Source organism: Cynocephalus volans, chromosome 9 (assembly GCF_027409185.1).
Source record: "Cynocephalus volans isolate mCynVol1 chromosome 9, mCynVol1.pri, whole genome shotgun sequence".
NCBI classification, from domain to species: Eukaryota; Metazoa; Chordata; class Mammalia; order Dermoptera; family Cynocephalidae; genus Cynocephalus; species Cynocephalus volans.
Window position 1 is genome coordinate 92,093,128 of NC_084468.1, and position 27,594 is coordinate 92,120,721.

The 27,594-nt window shown below is 34.8% G+C and overlaps 1 protein-coding gene across 1 annotated transcript; it reads right to left on the reverse strand.

Moving 5' to 3' along the window:
- Positions 1 to 27,519, reverse strand: INTS12 (integrator complex subunit 12). Its single transcript, XM_063108365.1, has 7 exons — positions 27,418 to 27,519; positions 19,037 to 19,201; positions 15,335 to 15,487; positions 13,602 to 13,789; positions 11,990 to 12,149; positions 3,849 to 3,995; positions 1 to 691 (listed from the first exon to the last, which is right to left on the reverse strand). The coding sequence occupies exons 2-7, from the start codon at positions 19,190 to 19,192 to the stop codon at positions 107 to 109; spliced, it is 1,389 nt and encodes a 462-aa protein (XP_062964435.1). The 5' UTR covers positions 19,193 to 19,201; positions 27,418 to 27,519; the 3' UTR covers positions 1 to 106.
- Positions 27,520 to 27,594: the final 75 nt, after the last annotated feature.

Here is a 27,594-nt window from a genome sequence, read left to right on the forward strand (position 1 = left end):
TTTGATTATGAAAATTTTTATTAAATTATAGTATATTACAGTTTATGTTCTAATAATAAGCTTTCCATCTTTAGGGAAATGTGATATAAAAACCTACTTGGCCACATTACTTCTTGAGTTTCTTCTGAGCAGCTTTCTTCTTGACCATCTGCAATCGCTTCATAGCATTGAGCTGTGACTCTTGTGAAGTTGGACCTTTAAGGGATGCTGCAGGAGAGCTGCTCGATTCTGAAGCAGTTTTGTTAGTGGTACTTCCACTAGGCCCTGATGTCCCACTACTTCCATTCCCACTTAGTTGGCTGCTGCTTCCTGGAACTAAACTACCTGGACTAGGAAGACCTACTTTGCTGACGTTGTCACAACTAACTGAGCGACTAAGGCCAGTTTTGCCCAACGTTAGAGGTGGAGGTGGTTTCAATGGTACAGTGGGCGTAGTGCTGTTACTGGAACCTACTTTGGAACCCATTCCACCTTTGGATGATGTTGCCAAACCAGGCAAACCCACAGGCTTCTGGTTAGCTGATGAGGTAGCAGGTTTCCCACTATTATTTTGTGTTGTTGAATTCAACTTTGCTGTTGAGGGACCAGCAGAAGAAGTTTTGGCTGCAAAAGCTGCCCATCCAGTTAGGCCACTAGTTACTGAAGAGGAAACACTGGTACTAGAAGAATTTCCTGAAATAACCGTGGATGTCTAAAAAAATAAGTTAAATATTACATTAGAGTGAAGTATAATCAACACCTATATAATATCCTTGAATATATAACAAATGTATCTGTTAGATTTTTTTATACCAAAGTAATGACTTGGGAAATTTAAAACATACCAGCAAATTAGGTACTTATGAAGCTGATCTGAAAAACACATACAAAAAAACTTATCCGTAGCTAGTGGGTGTTTCCATTTCCAAAGCAGAAATTTTCGGATACCATATTCTTGTTCCAATGATTCCAAAGGAAAATATATTGAATTTCTTTCTTTTTTTTTTTTTTTGTCTTTTTCGTGACCGGCACTCAGCCAGTGAGTGCACCGGCCATTCCTATATAGGATCCGAACCCGCAGCGGGAGCGTCGCCGCGCTCCCAGTGCCGCACTCTCCCGAGTACGCCACAGGCTCGGCCCTATATTGAATTTCTTTTTGGAACCACTTTTTGATCCAGATATAAGCCTTATCAGAAAATTAGGTTTAGTGATTTAACTTATTTTTTACCCCAAACGTATTATGTAGCTCAGTAAAGCATTTAATTCTGTGACTTTGCTCAAAATGACTCATCATTTCAAAAATGTAATCCATTCTTAGTGGACAAAAATGTTCACTCCCAGGATATTCAGAAGATGCCTGAGATGAAGAGATTCATTCAATAATTACTTACTGAGTGAATGTATGAGAGAAAGAAAACAGCTGTACACAGATTCTAAACCCATTTAAAAAAAATGTTCCTCCAAATTTTGAGCAACAGCTACAGCATTGCAAAATATACACAGATGTGCAAAGTTGACTACTTGGAAGTGTACAACTCTTATGATATATTAAAAAGAAAAGGTCTCATGACTTTAGTTTCACAACTTGTCATGCTTCCATTGAAACCATTATACAAGAGATTCCTGCTTCTGTATAAAGGATTTTTAACTGCGTCATAGGCTGCACGGTGACATTTTGGGTAGGTCTGACTCATTCCTTGATGTATTTCTTAAGGGTCTAACACTTCGACTTCTTGGCTAATCTGAAGCGCATAGTGATACGCCACTTATACAAATATGCATTAGTCTTATTCACACAAGAACAAATTTTTCCAATTTTACATTAGGCACACATGTAATTTGTTCAAGTTAATTTTAAACTGAAGTTCTTATTCACACTCTACCTTCATATTCTTAAGAAGATTCATGAAAGTGTTAAGTTCACACACAAGCAAGTAAAGGTAAAGTCTTACAAAATAACATCATGCCTAAAATATATTCAGCTATATTTTAGAACTGAATTCTGAAATAGTTAATAAGACATTTTTAGCTCTCACGAGACATTTTTAGTCTTCAAAATTGTTTGCATGTAAATATTTTTAACCAATATGAAAAGTAATCAAAATAGAGAACTCTGAGGTCTTTATTTTATAAAAGGAGGTATCCAGATTTTTGCTCACATACTCTGCAAAATGAAAGGATTTTTTTTCATAGTAACATCATACGGTAACTATCTCATGAGGTTATCCAGACAAGGTAAACTTTACATAAATCATAAATTCCTAGAGGAATGCACACTGATAATGAGAGAAAAAGTTAGTCAAGAAAGCAAAAGGACACAGGTGTAGTAAACTTTTCATTTTCAATTATGAAAGATCTATTTTTTTCCTTTTCTATTATACATAAAACTGTCTGCCATATGGCTAAATGATCTTTCAATAAACTTCACAGAAGAAAACCCACCTGAAGTAATTAAAAAAGACCAACACTTATGAAGTGCAAACAAGAAAGCAAGTTCTATATGTCTGGCATTTTATTTTAATGGCTTGCTATTTGCCTGGTATTGCTTTTCAACAGAATGGCAGATGGTTTATAATACTATCAGGACACATAGAAGTAAAATAACACAAGCAATGGAGACCAAGTCATTTCTTACTATTTCAGTGTAGAAAATAAACTTGAGTATTTATAACTATAAATATTTTCTTGCTCATTATCCTAGTTAGAAAGCCATTTACTGTTTATATGTGAGTGGGAACAAGTTTTTTTTCATAGTACAAATTTATTCATTATCATAACTCTAAATCAGAACAAACATGACTGCCACTGCATTAATTTATTTGCCAAAAATGATTTCATATTGGATTTCCTAAACCTAAACTGTAGTAGTTACTAAAGTTTAGTATAAAAATCTACTGAAATGATTAAGTACAGAATATAGTAACTCTAATTACTTTCAATAAGTTATTCTTTCTTATATTCCAATTCACCAAGTTCCCATATGACAAATCAATAATGGATATATCTTGGATATCAACTATTCCCAGGCAAATTAAAATAAAAAATGATCAGCGAATACAATTCTTAGTGTCTTTCTCAGTTATTTTATATTCATATTATTTTTCATCACATCAAGGGTCCTGAACTTGCTACTTATAGCCACTTAGACAAGTAATATCTTATGAATTTTCTGGGGCCAGTCTTTGAAAATTTGGGGCTAATATTTTTTCTTTCATTTTAAAAGTGCTATGTGTAAAACTGGAATATATAACTTGGTAAAAGTATTCTTTTTGTTATAAAATTAGATTAGAAAACTCTTTTATTCCATGATATCAAAGTGCCAGGATATTAATAAGGCAATATGATTTCAAGAATGCAAACCTAGGAATGAGGAAGATGGTATTTTAACTAGATAATACAGTCCACTAGTAAAAGAGGTAGGTACGATGAAAGGTCATGATAATAAAAGGAAAAAACAAGATAAAGCAAGAAAACCTTTTTAATAGGTAAAAAGTAGGAAGAAAAAATGCTACGAGGCCAATCAGCTCAAGTGGTGTGAGGAGCAAAACTGTTGCTACTGAGAGCAGAAGTACTTAGAATTTAAATCAAATTCCTAATTGGAGATAAGTATCTAACCACATAAGAATGGTAAAGAATATCACTTTGCAATAATCATTAAATAGTAAAAAAAAACACCCAATAATCAAAAAATGTTTCTATCTGTGATAAAAAGAAATAACAGAGTTAGAAATTAAATAATGATATGTTTCCTTTCTACCTGATATAATTGTAATGCAGTCTTAATTTCCAACATATAGCCACTTAGTATGTAAAGCTTCTCATTAAATTTTATCAAGCAATTTTTTAGATAAAAATGGAATGTACTGTACCTTGACTTCTGCTCTCTTGAACGCTAGAAAAGCTGTCTCTTGTTTGAGTTTAGTTTCTGGTTTCTTAACCAACGGATCTTTGACAGTTGGAGCTACAGAAACAACTGCAGGGGCTGGTTTCTGTGGTGGTTTCTGAGTTTTTTGAGCCTGTAAAAATCAGTGTATCATGTTAGATACAAAATCTAAATTGAATACACCAATATAATAAAAATCTATCACAGGATTCATCATTGAATTGAAACACAGTTGAACATTTAAAAAACACTGCGATAAAATAACACTGAAAATATAGACTCTTGGACAAATTATCATATTAACAGTTTTATAGATTTCATTAGTTTTTAAACAGCAAAGATAATATTAAGCTTTAGAAATCATGCAGATTACAGTTGGTTAAATACCATCTTAACAAGACAAACCAAATTTGTTTTTTTTTTTGAATCACAAACTATATGTTATGAGTTAGCTTTATTCATTATGATGTGCATTTGTTTTTCATTATGGTTGGTCAAAGACTTAGTTTTCTTCTTGGGGTCCAGGCATAAGTCTCCGAGTTACTGAAGGTGAGTTAATATGTAGTTCAAATCATTTATATGGTTTCAAATACAGCACAGACAGGAAAAAACTATTTATTGATAAATAATGAGCCTTTATTAGGTTGTCCTACATTGCAGAACTAGGCACACTAAATCCTCAGAGAAAATTCACAAACTTCTATGTTATCTACAAAAGATATGTATCCACTGGTCCTTTCTAAGCAATTTCAGTTTTATTTATTTTTCCCCCTTTATTTTATAAGTAGGAACTTCACTAAATAATAAACTCTAACCACTTTCAGTTTATGTTTTAGTGTTTTCCAAGTAAATAATTACAACTATATAGATGGTAATAGTGTAGTGTTTGTTTTGTTTTGTTTAATAACGTTGAAATATCCTAAGGGAAAATTTTTCCTCTTTTTTAAAAATTTGTTTCATTGTATACCTTTATGTGATACAGCTTGCTGTTTCAATACATGCATATATTGTATATGATCTAATCAGAATCCTTAGCATATCTATCACCTAAACATTTATCATTTCTTTGTGGTTACAACATTCAAAATAACATTCAAGATCTTCTTTTCTGGCTATCTTGAAATATACAATACAATATTATTAGCTATTGTCACCCTAGAGAACCAGCACTTATTCTTCATATCTAACCATACCTTTGTAACTTTATACCGGTCTACCGACATTTCCCTGTCTCCTGTCCCCACTCCTTTTCCCTGCCTCTGGTAACCACTATTCCACTCTATTTCTCTTTTTATTTTCCTTAATTGACCCATGATAATTGTATATATATTTATGGAGTACAATATGCTATTTGGGTACATTCATACTTTGTGCAATGATCATGTCAGCAATGCTTAGTATATCCATCACCTCAAACATTTGTCGTTTCTTTGTGTTAGGAAAAGTCAACATCATCTCAACCAGCTATTCAAAGATACACAGTACCTTGTCAACTGTAGTCTCCCTAGGTTACTACAGAACACTAGATCCCATTCTTCCTATCTTTCTACTATTTTGTATACACTGACCACCCTCTCCCCATTCCTTTCTCCTCCTTCCCCCAACCAGTCTTTAGTAACAACTATTCTACTCTCTACTTCTATGACATTGACTTTTTAAGCTTCCACATATGAGTAAGAACATGAGATATTTCTCTCTCTGTGCCTGGCTTATTTCATTTACTATAATTTTTTCCAGTCTCATCCATGTTGCTGGCAATGGCTGAAGTTCATTCTTTTTTATAGCTGAGTAGTATTCCATTATGTATACATACCACACTTTCTTTTATCCAATCATCTGTTGAAGGACATTCAGGTTGGTTCCAACTTTTGGCTACTGTGAATAGAGCTGCAATAAACACAGCAGTGGCAGGTGTCCTTTTGACACGATGATTTCCATTCCTTTGGGTATATACCCAGTAGAAGAATTGCTGGGTCATATGGTAGTTGTATGTGTAGTTGAGAAATCTCCATACTGCTTTACATAATGACTGTACTAGCTTACACTCGCAACAATGTATAGGCATTCCCCTTTCTCCACATCCTCATTAGCATTTGTTATTTTCTGTATGTTTGATTAACTAGGGTCAGATGATACCTCATTGCGGTTTTGATTTGCATTTCTCTGATTAGTGATGTTGAGCATTTTTTCATATACCCATTGGCCATTTTTATGTCTTCTTTTGAGAAATGTCTATTCAGGTCATTTGCCCATTTATTAATTGGATTCTTTGGTTTTTTTGGTTGTTTTTGCTGTTAAATTCCTTGTATATTCTGGATATTAATCCCCTGTGAGATGAATAATTTGCAAATATTTTTCTCATTTTGCTGCTTGCTTCATCACTCTGTGGGTTGTTTCCTTTGCTGTGCAGAAGCTTTTTAGTCTGACATAATCCCATTTGTTAATTTTTGCTTTTGTTCCCTGTGCGAAAGTATTATTCATAAAATCTTTGCCTAGACCTATGTCCTGAAGTGTTTCCCCCATGTTTTCTTCTAGAATTTTTATGGTTTCAGGTCTTATATTTAAGTCTTTAATCCATTTTGAGTTGATTTTGGTATATGGTGAGAGATAGGGGTTTAATTTCACTCTTCTGCATATGGATCTCCAATTTTCTCAGCACCATTTATTGAAGAGACTACCCTTTCCCCAATGTGTGTTCTTGGCTCCTTTGTCAAAAACAGTTGGCTGTTGATACATGGATTTATTTCTGAACTCTCTGTTCTTTTCCACTGGTCTATGTTTGTTTTTGTGCCAGTACCATGCTGTTTTAATTACTATCACTTTGTAGCGTATTTTGAAGTCAGGGAGTGTGATACTCCCTTGTTTTTTTTGTTTTGCTCACTACTTTTGCTATTCAGGATCTCTCTCTTTTTTTTTTTTTCCTATTTCTGTGACGTATGTCATTGGTAGTTTGATGAGGATTGCACTGAATCTGTAGATAATTTTGGGTAGAATGGTCATTTTGACAATACTGATTCTTCTAATCCATGAGCATGGAATGTCTTTCCATTTTTTTGTGTTGTCTTTGACTTCTTTAATCATTGTTTTACAGTTTTCATTGTAGAGATATTTCACCTCCTGGGTTAAACATATTCCTAGGTATTTTATTTCTTTTTTTGCTACTGCAAATGGAATTGATTTCTTGATCTCTTTTTCTGCAAGTCTGTTGTTGGTGTATAGAAATGCTACTGATTTTTGTATGTTGATTTTGTATCCTGCAACTTTACTGAATTTATTTATCAGGTCTAGGAGTTTTCAATAAAGTCTTTAGGTTTTCCTATATATAAAATCTTGTCATCTGCAAACAGGGACAATTTGACTTCCTCCTTTTCCAATTTGAATGCCCTTTCTTTCTTTCTCTTGCCTAATTGCTCTGGCTAGCACATCCAGTACTATGTTAAACAGAAGTGATTAGAGTGGGCATCCTTGTCTTGTTCCAGTTCTTAGGAGGAAAGCTTTCAGCTTTTCCCATTCAGTATGACATTAGCTGTGGGTTTGTCACATACAACTTTTATTGTATTAAGATACTTTCCTTCTATATCTAATTTGTTTAGAGTATTATGAAGAGATGTTGAATTTTATCAAATGTTCTTTCTTCATCTATCAAGATGATCATATGGTTTTTTTCTTTTATTCTGTTGGTGTGATGTATTATGTTTATTGATTTGCATATGTTGAACCATCACTGCATCCTGAAATAAATCCCACTTGATCAAGGCATACAGTCTTTTTGATGTGCTGCTGGATTCAGTTTGCTAGTATTTTATTGAGGATTTTTGCATGTATGTTCATTAGGGATACTGGCCTGTAGTTTTCTTTTTTTGTTGTGTCCTTGCCTGGTTTTGGTATCAGGGTAATGCTGGCCTAGTAGTATGAGTTTGGAAGAATTCCATCCACTTCAGTTTTTTGAAATAGTTTAAGAAGTATTAGTATTAATTATTATTTAAACATTTGGTAGAATTCAGCAGAAAAGCTATCTGGTCCTGGGCTTTTCTTTGTTGGGAGACTTTATTATTGATTCAATCTTGTTACTTGTTATTGGTCTATTTAGGTTTTCTATTTCTTCTTGGTTCAGTCTTAGTAAGTCATATACGTCCAGGAATTTATCCATTTCCTCTAGGTTTTCATATTTATTGGCATATAGTTGTTCATAACAGTCTCTGATGATCCTTTGAATTTTGGAGTAACAGTGTAATGTTTGAAAACACAGTTTTTGGAGTCAAATAGAACTTAATTAAAACCCAGCTTGACTGCTTCCATGGCTATGTTACCTCAGGTAAAATATATAAATCTCTAAAAGCTTAATTTCTTCATCTGAAGAATGGTGATAATATCATCTATTTTAAAGGTTGCTTATGAGGATGAATTACGATTAAGTGAGAGTTTAGCATAAAGTCTGGCACATGTTGAGTGCTGAAAACAATAGTTACTATTTATTCATCATCATTATTTGCAAAGGATAATCAAACTGAATCCAGAAGAACCCACCCATATCGGATGGGGAAAGATGCTCCCAGCCAGCCTTCCATAGTCTTTGACAATTCTCATAAATCCATACAGTACTATACCAGTGACTTTATTAATAATTTTTGCCCATTTCTGGAAGCTTGAATTTGGTCAATCTTATACTCATTTGGACCTTCTTATGTAATTTAATTGTGCTATTACCTGCCACACTATACAATTTTGCTCCTTAAATTTCAATTTATGCCACTTTTTTCATTACATACTTTTTACATCAAAGTACACCTAAAATTTATTTATTTATTTACTTACTTACTTGTTTATTTATGGTGGCTGGCTGTTACGGGGACCCAAACCCTTGATCTTGGTATTACCAGGCTGTGCTATATCCAACTGAGCCAACTGGCCAGCCCTCCCTAACTTTAAACACCACTTGTAAAGCAACATTCAGATCAAGAATATTACTAAGGATGCTGGAAGACTATCTGTGGTAAAATATCTCTTACTAGTAGGAAAGAAGGGCCATCCTACCCTCTACAGCAAAATCATGTTGTGAGAATACAGCCCTCACAGCAAATCAGAAGCATATGACACCATAACCATGCTTTCAATCTTACACTGCCCTCCACCTATATCTACCATTCCAGAGGTGAAACTCTAAAGACCACCCTAACTTGTAGGTTTTAGCAGTTGAAGACTCATTATAATGAAGCTCCAGAAATGAGCTATGCCTATGTGATCATATTCGGATCTTCTTTTGCCTCCCTTATCTCACCTGGCCATCTTAGAAACTGAGTAAGAAATAGCCAGAACCTCTGTCCTTTGCTGGTGTTACCAGTTTAGGGAACTAGAATATAATTACTGATTCAGTGTTTTTCAATAAAGGCACATTTTTTTTTATTGGGTGACTGCTTTACACATTGCAGAATGTATAAAATTCCCCACTCAGGGCACTAACTGCCGATATGGCAATAAATATCACACATATTTCTAAATACTGCTGAGTAGGAGTGTGTTGCTACCTTAGACTGAGAACCACTGAAATAAATGATAGGAGTCTCTTACCTGTGCTGGGGCAAAACACCATTATTGAGAGAAAATTATAGAACTGAAGAATGACCAGGAACCCTGCCACATACTATCACAACATTCTTAACCAGGTCTTCCTCCAATAACCTGTACTACAGAAACTGCCCCAATTGGAGAAATCAGTGCAAGGAGAAAGGGTGTATCAGATGCTATTTATAATCATTTGAAAATACCTTGAAGCAGTAACCAATGCACATATGAGAATCTCACTAAAAGCAATTTAGTTAGAATGACTGGATTTAGTATCCCCAGTGTTTCCAAATTCCTTTCTGTTATTAAACTTTATGTTTCTGGATCTTGATCTTCAAGCTCACTTCACATCATGCCTTTTGGTATCTCCCCACACCTACTCCTGGTGTATTCTAGTCATGTCCTAATACTAGCTACGGTTCCCCATTCAGTACTTTGATTCTTGGATACACAGATCGGACTGTTGATTTCTGGTACTAATCTACATTTCTTCCATTTTATAATGAGAACAACAGAATGTAGAATGTGCCCAGTCCTGAGCTCTGCTTTGGTGCTATGCTAATGAGTGAGACATGATCTTATTGATAAATAAATTGGACATTTATTTGCAAAGCAGATAAAGAAGAAACACTACCCCAGATGAAGACAAGCAGCTGAGAAGCAGAACATATAGGAGCATGAAAGTTCACTATACACAGGAAATGATACACACAGTCTGGCGCGGCCAGAGTTTATGGATGTATAAGGTGAAGCTGTGGGAGAAAAGGCTGCAAAGGTAGATTGTGGTCAAAAAGAGAGTATTCGTGTATGCACCCTAAGAAGTATAATCTCATTATATAAGTAATTAAAAGCCACTGGGCATATTTAAGCAGATAAGACAGATAAATATTTTAAAAGAATAATTCTAATTGTTCTAATTAAAGTGGGCAAAGTGAAATGAAGGGAAGCAAGTAGACCTCTTAGAGGGCTATTGCAATAGACAAGTAATGATGGGTTTGTGGAACAGAGTAATAAGAAAGAAATGGAGAGTTTTGAGAGATATGTAAGAGGCAGAACTAACACATTTGGTAAACAAAGGGATATGGAATTAAGAGAAGCATCAAAAATAGTGTTTTCTAGCTCAGGCAATTTTGGAAAAAAACTGAGTGGAGAAGAGAACAATTTTAATTTTAAAAATGTATTTATACTCCCTGTAGGATATCTAATCAGCCTTAAAAGCTCACCCAGAAAGAGGGTTACCACAAACACAGATTTGGTGTAAACCAAGTCACAAAAAATAGGGGAGAAAAAAACTTGGGGGAGAATAGTACTTACTTTAGCTATTAAGAGAGTTACAGTGAAATAATAATAATTTAAAAATTTGAAGATATGCTAGAGAAAGAGAGATTACCGATGAATTATTTCTTTTTACAATGACCAATTATTAGTGGCTTTTTACCAATGCTCTGGAATGCAGTATATTGCTCATCTGTAATAATTTTGGTTGAGGTCCTGGAGTGCTAGTTTAAATAATAAACTAAAAAAAAAAAAAAAAAAAAAAAAAACCTCAGAAATGAACAGGAAAAAATTCTACCTTGTCACAGAAATTTCCTGTTACAAACAAAAAGTATACATGCCACTGAAATTTTATTACTTCTCATTGGAATAAATAAAAACATTTTCTATTTCTGATTTAACTGATTAAAAAGTAAAATAGATATCTTGAATTTTTACTTTAAATAAAGTACTTCTGACCTGAAAAAGATCTATTTGTTCAGACAAACTTATGTAGAAATTCATTTGATTAACAGATATGAGAACTCTTTTAGCAAGAGTTCCCTAATCTAAGGCAGGAGAAGGAAGATTGGGGAAAATAAGTCACTGGAATAAATAACAACTTCTTGATTCCTTTAAAATGAAAATTATGAAATTCATTTATCTACTTTTTGAATGAATAAAAGCTAAAAAACCTAACCAATATAACAAATAACACATTTCAGTATGATATTAAAGGTAGTTACGTTAGTGAGCAGTAAGAGAAAGTACATTGTGAGAGAATGAAATAAATGGTCACTCAAAGGCAATAAGAAGGAAAGACTGAGGAATAGAGATGCAGATGGAAAGACAGAGATGCACATGTAAATATTCCCTCTATACACAACTTGCAAGTTTGATGGTTTAAGCTCAATAAGGAAAGGACATTTTCTATATTTCCTTACCAGACTCAACGAAGACTGGGGCTTTGTTATCTATCTCACAGCTGCCCATAGTACTTTATAGTATTTTTAAATGTTTACAAATACACTGGCATACTAGTAAGGAATATTCATATTTTGTCGTTCTCCAATCCTATTTATCTACATTAGAATAAGCTAAAAGCTGAACAGAGAAAAATGCATATAGTATAGTCTGGTCTTTAGACATAGTCATAAAAATCACATATGTATATTATATATACAAACATTAAAATAATCAGCTTATATTATCTTTTTTTCAATATCTTAAATGTTCTAATTTTTATTTTGAAAGCACATATCAACAAAAAGGTGACAGAGACTATTTAAGACAGAAAAAAATGGTTCTTACCATTCTTTTCATTTGTCTGGTACATCGGGCACAATACCACACCAGGCGAGGGTCATTCACTTCCTTGTCTGTCACCTGGGGTTTATGGCAATCTTGGTGGTAGAGATTATGGCACTCTTGACATTCTACTAATTGATTACCAGATGCTACCGTCATTTGTCTAAGAAAATAAACCATTAAACATTACACTTTCTTGAATACAGGAATTTAAAGTCATTTTAGTATTGTTCTGGTAAAATTTGGTATACTAAAAAGGAAAAAAAAACACCCAGAAAAGGAAAGAGCAAAATAACAAACTCCAACATGTAGCCTACACAAACACTTCATTTCTTTTAAAACTTATACTCAACCATTAATAAATATATAAGGTGCCTTAATTTAAATTTCGCAATATTCTCCTTTTCATTTCTTACTGTAATTTTTTTCTTTCTTCCAGAAGGTAGTAGAATTTGAATAGTCTCCCTACAGTGTCATAACATTTTCTCTGTATCTCTATTAAATTACTTTATATTAGTTAGCTACATGTTGTTCTATCTGCTTCATTAATAGCAGTTACGTAAAGGTGAGAACTAGACCTAATTATCTACAGTATGAACTGCATTACTGTGCAGACATAGGGTGTTAGATAAATGTCTGACCAACTGAAAAGAATGTAGCAATAAGTGTTTTAAAAAAGCATAAGTTCCAATAGCACAAAAAGTAATCACCATTGCCTTAGATTATCGCAGTAAGTCTCCTGATGGAGGGTTACAGTTACTAGTGCTCTCCCCATTATTATTTTACCATTTATTTATTTATAAAATGCCAACTTTATGGTAAAGCCTGAAATAAATAAACATGTGAAAACAATAGAGCTCTAACAAATGATCCTACTACATCAACTCATTCTCTATAAGGTACACAAAAGCTTATAGTTATTTACTCAGTCGCAATGAACTAGAATTTAACATTTTTAGGAAGAAAACAGCATCAAGAATGTCAATTGTTTGTTATCTAGGTAATGAAAGCCATTAAAAATTAAAAGCTTAGCCCCTGGAATCAAAGAGTTTAAAATCTAATTATTTCTGATTTTTCAAATGCATCTTCTTCCATGGAGAATAATCCATATTTTTATAGTTATGCATCCATGTTCTAAAACATTACTCAGAACAACCTACATAATCCATTCCTTTCATATCCACTATCCTTAGGAAAAGATTTAATGGTGTTTCAGGAAATGGCATGTAATAGTTTAATTTTTATAAGTGCTATCGATAATTCAGGAAAAAAATAGAAGCAACACAGATTGAAATAATTGAGTTTGCTGAACAGACTCTTCCTCACTAAACAACATAACAATCACTTTCTCTCTAGAACTCAAGAAAACGTTACTACAACATAACCGATTAAAGAAGCCAGAGTCAGGAAGATAAATTGGCAATTTTCAAGATGTTAAATCGCTATATAGGCTGTTCATTAGGCATAATTTACTTATCTCCTGCCCACCCCCAAATAATTAAAACAAAATAGAAAACTCCCAACAAATTGCTCTGATTTGGGGGTGGGCGGGTAGGAGGGGGGTTGTTTATGCTTAACAAAGAAATAAAAGAATCTGAGGCAACATACAACTTACCTACAAACAACACAGGCCAATCCCATCTCCATAGCAAAATCATCAGCACTGGTTTCCTCAAAACTGGAAAGATCAGCCATTGCTAAATCCTTGCTGGTTTGGACAGTAATGGGAGAGGACCGTGTTTCTGGTTTCTCCAATCTAGGTTTCTTTGGAATATCACCTCCTTCAGTGATGTCTGATTTCATCTATAAAAAACGCCCAACCAGAAAATGATAATGCAAGTAACATGGGAGAATAAACTTTAAGTCACTGAGAGATAAATAAGATGAAGAGTGTGTAATGACCAAGTCCATTTTACAGATATTTTCACATAGAGACAGATGTACACATTAAAGATTTTTAGAAGAATTATAACTAATTTATAATTAGTACGTTAAAAGAAGTCAGCAAGATAGAAATAAACAAATTAGGACAGTTTAGCATATATTTGTGTTTTTCTTTGAACTCTTCTATCTATTAAAGAATACTGCTTTTTTGTTTTTCCTATCAAGATGCTTTGAATTGAGAAACCACAGCACTAATTAGGCTATTTTTTATTTTAAGTATCTTAAATTATGAGCTACTAATATTTAAAGTATACTGACAAGAAATAAATGAGCTATCTAACAGTCATTCAGACTTAACACATTACAATGTCTGCTTCAAAGCTCATTCTGGCTCCCTTCTTTAAGATATAAATATAATCAATATTTCTGTCAAATTGGTAAAAACTAAAAAGTCCAATAAAGCATGGAGAATTTAGAATTCTTTGTTGATGAGAGTATAAATTTAGTACATCCACTTTGCATAGCAATTTGGCAATGCTCAGTAATGTTAAAGATGTATATATCCTATTACATCCACTTACATGTATACATATTATAGAAACTATTAACATGTTCACAAAAAGATACCTATAAAGTAGTTCACTGAAGCTTCACTGTAATAGAGAAAAAGGAGAAATAACCTAATTGCTCATCAACAGGGGAATGGATAAACTGGTTTATTCACAGAATGAATATTCCTGTATAGTAGCTAAAAGTATCAAGATCTACATGCATCAACCTAGATAAATTTCAAAAGCACATTGTGGAATGGAGAAAAAGTAAATTACCAAAGGATATATATATACACAATATGAAACCACTTGCATAAATTTTAAAGCAGAGAAAATAATATAATACAGTTTATGAATAGCTACTATTCAGTAAAAGTATAAAAACATATGGGACAATACACTCCACCTTGAGGGTAAAGGTTACTAAAGATATTTCTTTAATGTATTTTTTATTAATTGCCAAAATTTTAATTACTATTTGCAGAAATCATTTAAAATACACAATCCAAGAATTATCTGTGGCCCTGTTAAGGTGCATGCTATGCTGTAACAAAGTTACATGTTCAGTCATTTGCATCTTTACTCTTTCCTATTTCTTCTCAACAATTGTTCTGTCTAGAATCTCTGAGTTACAAATTGAAGTTTACACTTGAAATTACTATACTTCCCTACAGCTCAAATATTTGTTGATAATACCTTCAGTATATGGTTAAAAAGATACTTCTAAATTTTATTCATTGTTCAAAAATTCAACATCTACAGCAATCAAAATATATTTACTTAGTATTTACTTAGTGATTATTATTATCCACTACTATATAAAAGAAGTAGCACAAAACACTGTTTCTTTCTGCCTACAGAACAAGTGATTTACTTTTTTTTTTTTTTAACTTAGATTAAGATAAAATTTTACTTTATCAGCAGGTCTCTTTTCAGCTTCCTTCTTCACCTTTTCATTTGTGAGGACCTTGCCATTATTATTGCCAGAAGGAACACTGGATGACGTTTTGGGCTCTTGCTTAATGGAAATAGTTTTTGTACTTGAAATTTTGGGTGGCTCCGCATCCTAAAAAATGAAATAGAAGATACTAAGTAATTAAATATTCAGACTATCTGATACATTGTAAAAAATAGGTCATAAATCTAAACAAATTTCAATTAAAATTTAAGACATTATGTTATGACCAATATCTTAAATAGCATTTTTGAGAAATAATTGATACAAACTACACCTATTTAAAGGGTAAAATTTGATAGATAAGTTTTGACAAATGTATACACGTGTCACACCATCACTACAATCAACATAATAAACATATTTACCATCCCACAAAATTTCCTGTGGCCCTCTCTTATAGGTATATATCCTAGAGAAACTATCTCCCCCCCAAATCCTCAGGCAACCATTGATATGCTTTCTGTAACTAGATAAGTTTGCACTTCCTAGAAATTTATATGAACAGAATCATACAGTACACATTTTTTTTGTCTGGCTTCTACTCAGTATATTTATTTTGAGATTCATCCATGTTGCTGAGTATATCAACAGTTCATTCCTTCTTGCTGCTGAATAATATTCCATTGAATGGATATACTGCAATTTGTTTATCCATTTACCTACTAATGGAATTTGGGTTGTTATAGTTATGGGCTGTTAAAAATAAAGCTGTTACAAACATTCACATACAAATCATTGTGTGGACATATAAATTTATTTCCCTAGAATAAATTATCTATGAGTAGAATGGCTGGGTCATATAGTAGGTATATGCTTAATTTTTTAAGGAACTTAAACTGTGTTCCAAAGTGGTTGTACCATTTTACATTTTCCACCAGGAGGATATGAGAGTTCTAGTTCCTTCACATTCTGATCAACACTTGGTATGGCTAGTCTTTTTAATTTTAGACATTCTAACAGGCATGTAGTGGTATCTCACTGTAGATTTAATCTAATTTTCCCTAATGGTTAATGGCTAATGATGCTGAGCATTTTTTCAAGTGCTCATTAATATGAAGATCATTTCTGGTGAACTAGTCGTTAAATTTTTTTTTTTTAATTAAAAAAATGGGGTTGTTTGTTTTATTATTAAGTTTAGAGTTCTTCACAGATTTTTGGCACAAGGCCTTTATCAGATATATGATTTGCAAATATTTTCTGTCTGTGGCTTGACTTTTCATTCTGTTTTGAACTCTGAATTCTTATTCTTATGTTATACCATTTTTATTTATTGTTGTTAATAGTGTAAAAAGTTTATGCATACAGTTACTCATTGGATCCCTGCCACCACAAAAGGAGGGTATTTCTCCATCATTCTAAATAAAATTAGAATAGCTGAGTGTAGTCTATTTTTCTGTGATAATACATAAAAGTACAAAAATATAAATGGAATGGCACATATCAAATTCAGAATAGTGGTTACCTCTAAGGAGAAAGAGAAAGGGAAGGGACAAGAAATGGGCTTTAGACCTATTTATACAGGGCTCAATTTATTGTTGTGCTGATTGTTTTAGACTGGGGTTTAGCAAACTGAGATCTATAGGCCAAATCTGGACTGCCACCTGTTTTTATAAATAGTTATATTGGAACACAGCTACACCCATACATTTGTGCATTATGTAAGGCTGCTTTCATACTCTAATGGCAGAATTAAACAGTTGCAAGAGACCATCTGGCTCACAAAATCTAAAATATTTGGTTCTTTACACAAAGTTTGCTGACTTCTGGTGTAGACTTACAGTAGTGATGGAGAAAATGTTAACAATGCAGATATAACTTAACAGTGTATAATGTGTCACATAAAAAACTGAGGACATAGTTTTGCAGTAATTTAAAACTATTATCAAATTCAGCAAAGAAGTTGCTCAAGTGGTTGATGGATGAGTTTGGTTCCAACTTCATTATTTCACATTTGCCTTACTCACTAATGTAAATGAAAATATAACCAATATTTATGTTAGAATTACACTCGGAGAACTGTAATGTGTACAAGCATGCCACTGCTTCCAGGTGATTCCTGTATTTGCTAAAGTTTAAGAAACTGGAATAAATCACTCTTCTCACACACCATTCTAGTGATGGAAATGTTCAGCTGAAGTCTAAAATTAAATAAACATGTGCTTTTAAAACACGTAATGGAGTATTTTCTCAAAACTGACCAAGAGAAGTAAACGCCAGTTAGAAACCTACGAGCAGCAGGCTTTTTAATCACAACAAATTTTTCATGTACTTTAATAGAGGAACTTCTTTCCATTTTAGAAGCTTCTATTGGTTATTTCAGTAATAGATTTTTACTACTTGGATAATATTAGTACTCAGAGCAGAATTAACTTGGTAGTGTGTTTTGTAGAGCTGTATTAATTTGGTCGATTCTGAATTCATTGAACCTACCAGAATGAGAATGGGTAGAATAAATGAGGTCATAATGGTTCTAATATTCAAAAGACAATAAAAAGGCTTGAGAATACTAGAGCTAGTGTTGAAAGAAGTCTGGGGAAAAAATATTACGGTTTACTTGGGCGCCAAACCTGGGACTTGACTTTAAGATTCAGATTCTGATTAGACTTACGCTAGTCATATAGTTCTATCTTACCTTCTCGGTTTGTATTTAGATCCACAGACCTGGGTGACTTGGGATTTTCAGGGCTAGACCTTTAGAAGACTTTGAAAGAATTTCTTAGTAGGTATTAGTGAATATATTAAGAGTTGTTATTCACTGAGAGGCTAGTATGGTACCAGGTATATACTATACTAGGTGACTCATATACTTTATCTATTTTAATTTTCACAACTCTGCAAAGTAGTCATTATCCCCATTTTACCAAAAAACAAACATAGGCTGAGTGAAACAAAGTTACTACATACCTCAGCTTCCTTATGTAAAATGAGAAAAATAAACCATACCTATATCAAAGGATCTTTATCACAATTAAAATTAATTATACACATAAACCACTCAGAAAAGTGCCTGGGACACAGTAAACATTTAAGATACGTTATTTATTATCATCACACAAACATAAGAGTTAGTTGGATTCCAAAACATGTAAGTCACCATTGGCTGCTTTGTTATTATCATGACTGGAGCTACATAGTTCTCAGTTCATTCATATGAGGGCTCTTTAAAAAGTTCATGGAAAGATTCATATTATCTTTTAATCATATTTTTCCATGAACTTTCTGAAGTACGCTCACATATCTTCTTCCCTTAAATTATCCTACCCATATTCAATTTTTATTGTTGAAAAATCCTTGTTCTTTTACTTCATTATTTTTGTGCCCTTCCAACACTGAAGAATAATTAGAAGTTATGGTTACATTCAGCAGCTTTTAAAAAAAATTCTGATCATAAAGAATTGGAAATTAAAGCAAGTTGTAAACAAGTGGGTTTCTATACACATAAAGTGGTAAAACAGTATCCCCCACACCTGGCTAACTTTTCTATGTGCTGTAACAGTACTCTGAAAGCTTGAGGAATGAAAATTAAAGAATATAATTTCTTCATGGCACAAGGAAAGATTATTTTGACAGAGACTGTTTTAAGACGGTCTAAAAGTCATCATTGTACTACTATAGACTTTACAAAACTCTCTCCAAGCTTTTTATCCACATAGGTACCTTTTGAGATGGACGGTAACTGGAATCAACGCCCCGAGCCAAAGATTCATCAAGCAGTGCTTTTAGCTTCTCAGCAGAATCTTTACTTTTTGAATGTAAGAAACCTAGTGCTTTCAAAAAAATGGGATCAAGTTCCAAGTTCACAGTAGCAGCCATTGCAAACACCTAAAGGAAAAAAAGGGGGAGAGGTAATTTAGAGACAACTTGCAATTATTTATGCCAAAGTTTTTTTTTTTTTTTATCTATTTTGTTCTTTTGTTTGTAATAGATAATACTATGCACATGATACAAAATTTAAAATGTCCAAAAGGTCATTACATATAAAACTAAATTTCCTTCATATAGCTGACTGGCATTATCTAATTCTTTTCCCCTGAAACAACCAATGTTATCAGTTTTTGCGTATCTATACCCACGGCAAAATTTTAAATACAGCTAGCTCCCCCCAGCCACAGACCCCTAGCTCTGTTTTAAAAGATACACTCAGAGTTTCAGTACACAGGACTTTGATATGTTTAGGTCAAGTTTACCATATACAGAAATTTCTTCTCTCAAACTTTATTTCCATAACAAAACAAAGACTTAGCGTGCGTGCGTGCGTGTGTGTGGCAGGCATGTCACAGGAGGGCAATGGTTAAAGGTTGCATTAAGTGATGAGAGAGGTAGGTCACTGTTGCTGCTTTTACCTTCACTATCCTTTCATACCTCCTTAGTCCTCTGCCCCAATCATAATATCTCAGCAAACATATTAATGATAACCTTATTAGTTAACATTAGATTGTGGTATCTCATGCATACCTATTTAAAAATAGCAAGGTCTCTGGGCCGAGCCCATGGCGCACTCGGGAGAGTGTGGCGCTGGGAGCGCAGCGACGCTCCCGCAGCGGGTTCGGATCCTATATAGGAATGGCTGGTGCACTCACTGGCTGAGTGCCGGTCATGAAAAAAGACAAAAAAAAAAAAAAAAAAAAAAAAATAGCAAGGTCTCCAAGGGATGGCATCATATATACTTTTTAAAAAATGTATGCATATACTGTGGTGTGTATATATACCTTGTATAGGGTCTAAAATGGTTTGTGTCCTAAGCAGCTTAAAACTTTGCCAAGATGGTTGAAGATATACACCAAAGGCTTATGAAATTCTACAACATTAAAAAGTTTTGTTTTCAGTTAATACCTGTACTACCATGTGGTTCTACTTCTGGTTGTCACTTTTTCAAATACCTATCCAGGCAAGAAATTATTAAAGTAAAAATGTATTACTTGTGTTCAGTCCTTTGATGAATATACTATGGCTTAAAATCCTCTTCTATCCTTGAGGTTAATATTGTAATAAGGCAATACACTTGCACTGCTACAGTTAAGGATCTGTCAGCAATTCCAGAGTAATCTCCCATTTTAAAGGGTTTATAATGCTGTTAAAACTTGCTGGAGGTTGAATTTTTGCATATGAAAGCACAGCCTGAAAGAGGATTTTGTTTGTACCTACTTCCCTCCTCATTGCTCTCCGAGTTTGACAGGAAATACACACACACACACACACACACACACACACACACACACACACACACACACACACACACACACACACACACACACACACACACACAGCCTTTTTAAAAGTTCCCTAAAAGGTGTTAGCTATCTGATAACCTCAAAATTACTGTCAAATTCTGTTCTCTAATAAAATATTACCCAAATCACCCATGAAAAGGAGTCCAGCAGCCAGTACCATTAAAAGTAACCTTCTCTCAAACAGCTGTATTAGTAAGAATTTAACAAAACTGAGAATCAGCTCTATCACTTAAGATTGTATTATTATATACATCATTTCTACATAATGCTACGTACAGAAAGTTAGTTTTAAATTTACTCATGGGGTTGGTCACCAAATATGTTCTGAGGAAAAACAGCTCCTCAATAAAATTTTCATGACTAAAAGGATAAACCTGCCACTCCTCCAGAATGCACAAGGAGAACACAGCCTAATCTTTCTATTGACCTAATTTTATATAGCTAAAGGGCATAGTAGTTTTACTATCCAGAACAATCTGTTTCACTGGGTACTGACAAAAGGGTTGGTACCTAGAAGAATCCTTATAATGTACTAGAAAAACTATTACTTGAAATTTCTATGCTGAAAAACAGAGGCAAACTATTGTTATATATTTCTAAAATCACAGATAAAAGGTTTAAATTACAGATTAGGTAATGTAATTACAAAACTACAGAAGTCATCAATACCAACATTCCAACTGGCATTACAAGACTACAGAAGTCATCAACACCAACATTCCAACTGGAACCTTGGAGCCAGTTATTTTTATAGTATCTTGCAATTATAAAGGTTAAAGGCTTTGTACTCTGCCCTAAATTACTAACATGTCCCTCTAGTCCACTGATCACCATGGTGGAATACAGGGAGAAAAATGTTAAAATTTCTACTTATTTTTATTTTTTATTGAAAAACAAGTTATTAATATACACAGTTTAAGTATATAGTGTAACATATAATTGATGACTAAACACACATATATGGAAGTGTGTTCAATTTTTTTTACTCAGGGAATAAATGAGAAAAGTTTACAGGCCACTGCTCTACCTTATCTAGCAACTTCCAGTTTCTCTTTTCCTGTGACACATCATGGCTGCTTTAAGGTACAAACTACCTTCCTCTTGCAAATCCCTCCAGCACTCTCATTCAGCTCAGCCCTTCTCCTTCTCCACACTGACTTCACTGCCAGCTGCCCATCATCTTCTAGCTCCTACTAATGACCAACATATTCCCCTATGTGTTCCACTTTTTCTTCAAGCACTCCTTTTCTCTCTTTACCTTTACTATCCTCCCCAATGACATCACCTCCCTTACAACTTTGTCCAAGGTAGTATTCCTTTGACTTGTTCCTTCTCAAAGAGCAAAGAGAGGGCTACAAAGACTTTACTCTATATTAACGCTTTTAGAAAAATATTCCATGACCAGCATTTATCAGCATTTTCTCTTAAATCCACACCCGCATTTTCATTACTAGTAATGTATAGAACATTTGCACCTGGTTCATCTATCTCCTCTCCCCTGTCATCATCTTTGACAATCCTAGCATCTATATTGATGATCTTCTCCAACTTCATACACGGTCATTTTTTCCCCTTTTTTCTGTTTTTGGTGGCTGGCTGGTACGGGAATCTGAACTATTTAGATCTTCAATCTCAAGGAGCTTTATCTTCAGGCAGTGAAATCTAAAACTTGCTACAACTATTCTCCTCTTTGACTACAATAAATTCTCCTCTTTGACTACAATCTTTCATCACTCTCTTTTCCACTGCCTTGACTCAACAACCTCTTCAGAGTACCAATCTGTTTTCAAGATTTTTTTTTTTTTTCATTTCTTTATTCCCATTCTACCTGATGTTTGAATTTATAGAGGATTTCTTGTCCCCTCTGCTTTCTCCTTAGTGGCACATTCTTGCCCCAACTTCTCTCCCTCACCAAAGAGAAAACAGTAGTTGAGTCTAAAACACTCATGGTTACATGTTTTGTCCTTTATATTTTGGTTTTCTACCTTACTTTTACTCACCCTTTTTTATTGCTTTCTCTGGTTTCTATTATGTCTCTCTTCTTACTGGCAAATACACATACAGTGAAAGAAATTTATTTTCTTTCTACTGAAGTCATAAAGAGGTCAGCAACCATGGTGTAAACTTTGTCAATCTACCTCACTTACTATTTCCAAAAATATTTTCCTGGAGTTAGAACAAATCATGTTATTTCTATACAATTATTTCCCTGTATATTCCAAAACCCATGACCAAAACAGACTGTAAAAGAGTCATATCATTCTCACTATAGATGAGAGTTCTAGGAAACAAAGTCCTATGTGTGTGAAAGAAAAAAAATGTATATATGAAAGAAATTTAATATGTTAAATGTAGGTTTAATTTTAAAACCTAGGTATTCCTTCAAAAAATGTGAGAAAATTAATATTTACTTTAAAACTGTCAATGACCTAGAGAAGTGGTGTTGAAGTGAATTCTTAGGTCATGCTAGGAATTATCTGTGGCAAAAGTATATAAGTAACACAGAAATTCCTGTTACTAGACAATAACCTTTTCCTCCACCTCTTATTACCCTTCTTGATTTATCACCGTATGCCATTTTGCTTCCTATCCAACTTACATGCCATGGTCCAACCTTTTAATAACTCTCTGCTAGTACACTAAGCACCCTTGCCCAATACATAGCCCTAGAGTTTCACCTACTTTGTAGATATCTACTCTGCTAGCTATCTTCTCCTTTCCTCAACCCAAACTCTCAGCGCAGCTGAGAGGAATACATATACACTCTGTATCTTCAGTCACCAATCTCATCTTGGCACTTAACACAACTTAGCAATCCTACCATGCTTATCTAGTTATCTCACTTTCCCACTTTCTGCAAAGAGAAGTTATGCTTTCTCCATTTTCTTTAAAATTGCTTCACTATTTCAGTAAATGGTCTCACCTACTTCATAGAGAAAAGAGAAGCTGTCAGAGAGGAATTAAATCAACTTCCTGCCACTACGTCTACAACCTTTGCTGCACCCAACCTTTCCTCTTTCCCATGTGATAAAAAGGGAGGTGGCTCTTCATGCAATGTCACCTGTATCTGATCCTCTCTTCCTGTCCCCTCTGGAACCTTAAGCTATGGATGATTTACTATGTCTTCTTTTTTCCCCCCAGCCTTTTTCTTTCTATTTGCATCTTTTCATTGACATTTAAATGTATTCAAGCCTCTTCTATATTGTCTTCTCCCTTTTATAAGAGAACTTCCTCAGAAAATCATCTACTTTTTTGTACTGTTTTTCTTCTACTTGCGCTGCAATTTCTGCAATTTGGCCTTTGTCAAACCATTCCATAAAAAAGCTCTCACCAAAGTCACTGACAGTCTCAGTCATGTAAATCTAATAAATACTCTTTTTCCTCCTACTTCTTTCTCAGACTTATTTGTAGTTTCCTTCTATTCCAATTAAAAATGATGCCCTCAAGGCTACATTCTGGGTTTCTTCTTCACTCATTCTCTTCTTCCAAAATTGTGTTCTCTGGATCAGTGGCATAGGCATCACCTGGGAACTTGTTAAAAATGCAAACTCTTGGTCTCCACCCCCAGATGTACTGAAGAAAAAACTCTGAAAGTGGGGCCCAGAAATCTGTGTTAACCCCTCCAGGCAATTCGTCTCCACTCTAAAGTTTGAGAACTATTGCCCTAGACAATTTGATCTAGTCTTTTGCCAGTGATTATAAATCTCTCTCCAGCCCATGCCTCTTTTCCAAGATCTAACTGCCAGCTGGTGCCTCCTTTTAAACATGTCCCTACCAGAGGCACTCACATGCTCTTCTCTTTTCTCCCAACTAGTTCTTCCTCTAGTATTCCCTTTTCCAAATGATATTTACCCCATTGCTCCAGCCAGAAGCCTAGGAATCAGCTTTAACTCCTCCTGCTTCCTCAATCACCAAACCTTGTATATGTATCTCAAATCCACTTTTATCACTTCTCACAGCACAAAGGTTAACGAACAAGATTCTTAAAGTTTCTAATGCCCTACATGATCTGGTAATACATGTAAAGCAGTTACAACAGTACCTGGCAGATAGTACATACTCATTAAATGTTATCTAATATCTCAGGCTACTCTCACTCTCTATTTTAAGTCCTCCAATATATCATTACTGTCTCATCTTAGCACGTTAATAGAAAGTATGCCACCCTCTACCCCCATCTCAGTCATCCTTCATCTCTGTTCTGTACATTTCTTCAACAAAATTAGAAATCTTTTAAAAAAACATTCTGTACTTATCCATAATATTCATTAAACTGTTAATTATGTAAGCAATACCTGTCTTTCTCTTTAGAATGTAAGTTCCATGAGGGCAGGCACTGGATTGGTTTTTCCCATTGCTGTAACCCATGTCTAGCAGAGCGCCTAGCAAAAAGTAAGAACTCAATAAATGCTGGCCAAGTAAATACATGTTATCTACTTCCTCATTCACAAAACTCTCTCCTCCCTTAAGTACTATAATACTTAACTTTTCTGGTTTTCCTCTCCTATCTCTGACTACTCTTTCTCTGGCTCATCTTCTTGTCCCTGTTGCTTTTGGTATTGCCTAAGTATCTTTGGCTATCCTCTTTAGTTTTGATACTAATTTCTTGCTTGGTAATCTTATACATATCATGTTTTCAACTACCATGTCTAGGTAGTTGATTTCATGTTTCACCCCCACTCCAATTCTCTCTTTAAGTTTGAATTCCACATCTGCAATTTCTCAGTAGATATGTCTACCTGGTTGCCCTAATGGTATTTCAAATTCAGTTATAACTAAAATTGAGATTATGAATATCTCCCCAAAAGTTCCTTGTCCTGAACTTCCTTTCAATAAATGACACAACTCTATTAGTGAGGTCTGAGGCCTAAATCTTTCCCTCACTGAATCCTTCCCTACCCCTTATATCCAAACAATCAGCAGGCCTTTCCTGTAGATTCTGACTCTGCAACATTTGTCATATTTGTCCTATTTTTCAATACCGCTGCTATTATACAAATTCAGGTCTTTATTAACTTAGTTGACCTACAGCAAAAATCTAGTTATTCTCCTTGACTTCAACATTGTTGCCATATTAATTTTCATGAAACACGGTTTTTCTCTTTTTCATTTTTCTTTTATTTTCTTGCTGAAAAATTAAGGCTTCCCACTGCCTTTGAAATAAAGCCCAAATTTCTTGGCATAGCATTTAAGAGATTCATTAATTGGCACAAAAACTATCATTCTTCATCCTCAGATCTTCCTTACAGTACAGCCATTAGCTGGCCTTGTCACTCTTATTTTTTCTCTGTCTGGGAAGTTTTTCACCCATTTTCATATTTCCAAATCCTATCAAGACCCAGTTCAAATGCTTCTCATGAGGATTCTATTGACAACTGCTGTGCTCTTCTACAATCCAAATCCTATTAATAATGTCTCCTTCCCAGGATATCTTGTAGTGCTTTTTCATGGAATTGGGTCTTTCTCCCTTGAAAGATACTCTTTTTTTTGGCACAAGTGATATGTTCCCTATAAAATTCTGAGTACTTTGGGTGGGGACTGGGGGTGTCTATACATATCTTTTTGCCTATCTCCTTGCTACTTTGAAAAGTACCACAAAAAATGACTATGGAAATACTGGATTGATGGATCAAAGTATAATGGTCTTGTCTCTCCATCTACACAGTTCTAACCATTTCCAACATCCCTTCAGCAAAAAACACAAGAGAAACTCAAGCACCCTACCCTCTTCCCAAACATCAAAAAAAGCAAAAGCAAAGCAAAACAAAAATCACCTCTTTCATGACTGTGGACTTGTACAATGTTCCTACTGCAGTACTCTTTTCCTAATCTTTCACTTGGCTTAAATTCATTAATCCCAGTAGACTCAAACTCCATGAAAGCAGGGACTTGTTTTGTTCACTCTTATTACCCAGCTGCTTGGAACTTAACAGGTGCTCACAAATTTTATTGAATGCATGAACTAGGTTTTTCCTTAGAAGTCACTTTCTAGGGCTTCTATGATCTCTCTAACCTAAATTGGGTATTCAAATATAAACATAAATATATGCTTTCCCCTAGATTCCGTTTTCCACCCTACCTGCCAATCTCAAAAGAAGTCCAAAGTTGATCATCTGCACGTGCATGAGATGAAGGCAATTAAATCTACTCACGCAAAGTGCAATATTAGGGTTGCCATCTCATAACAGCTCTAGAAAACTTTGCCGTTCGTATCTTTGCAAGCTCTTGCAACCCCTTCCGAGAAACATTCTTAAGATGCGGCCCTTTTCATTCCTCCACCGACTTCCTGGCCCTGAAATACACTGATACCTTAGGGACACATCTGGAAACGCAGGACAGGCGAAAAGGTCTCTATTACAAACCAATCAAGTGGTAGAGAAGCTGAAAAGCGACAGGAGACACTCGGAAAAGAAATGTCAATCCTTGGAACGAGGCAAGACACACCGAAGGCCTACACGGGGGGTGGTCCTTGACAAGGGAGTCAGAAGATAAGAGACGGAATGAAAGAGCTGTACACGGAAGTCGCCAAAACCCTTGACAAAGGTCTAAGACAGGGTTCCAAGGACCTAGTCTCTAGGTCCGTGTCCTCAGTCCGCGTGCCCCTCCGCAACACCCCCGGAGGAAGCAGTCCTCACTGAAATGAGAAAGCGGTCAGGTTGGGGCACGAAACCTCCCGCAAATTACGAGGCTTCCCCTCAAGGAGCGAGAAAGCTACGACACCAAGGCGCTACTCTCCGACCTAGCCCCTCGCGGGGGTCTCGAACCTCCCACAGGCGGCTGGGAGCAGAGTCACTCGTCACAACTCACCGCTCCGCCCCGCCACTCCGTCCGTTCCCGGTAGCCCCTTCCGAACTGGTCCCCACACTAGCCGGCTCCGAAAGCGAGAAAACAAAGGTTCCAGCAGCACTACCAAGGGGAAACTTTTGGCAGAGCGACGGCAGGAAGTGACGTAACCCCTCCCCTTCCGGTCCGCCGGATTATGAA

Bases quoted from the DNA above. Each gene is read 5' to 3' on its own strand.
- INTS12 (XM_063108365.1), bottom strand. From the start codon at position 19,192: ATGGCTGCTACTGTGAACTTGGAACTTGATCCCATTTTTTTGAAAGCA. The intron at 15,488-19,036 runs GTACCTATGTGG...TTCATTTTTTAG, and splicing joins GTTACCGTCCATCTCAAAAG to GATGCGGAGCCACCCAAAAT. The intron at 3,996-11,989 runs GTAAGAACCATT...TGATTTTTACAG, and splicing joins CCAGACAAATGAAAAGAATG to GCTCAAAAAACTCAGAAACC.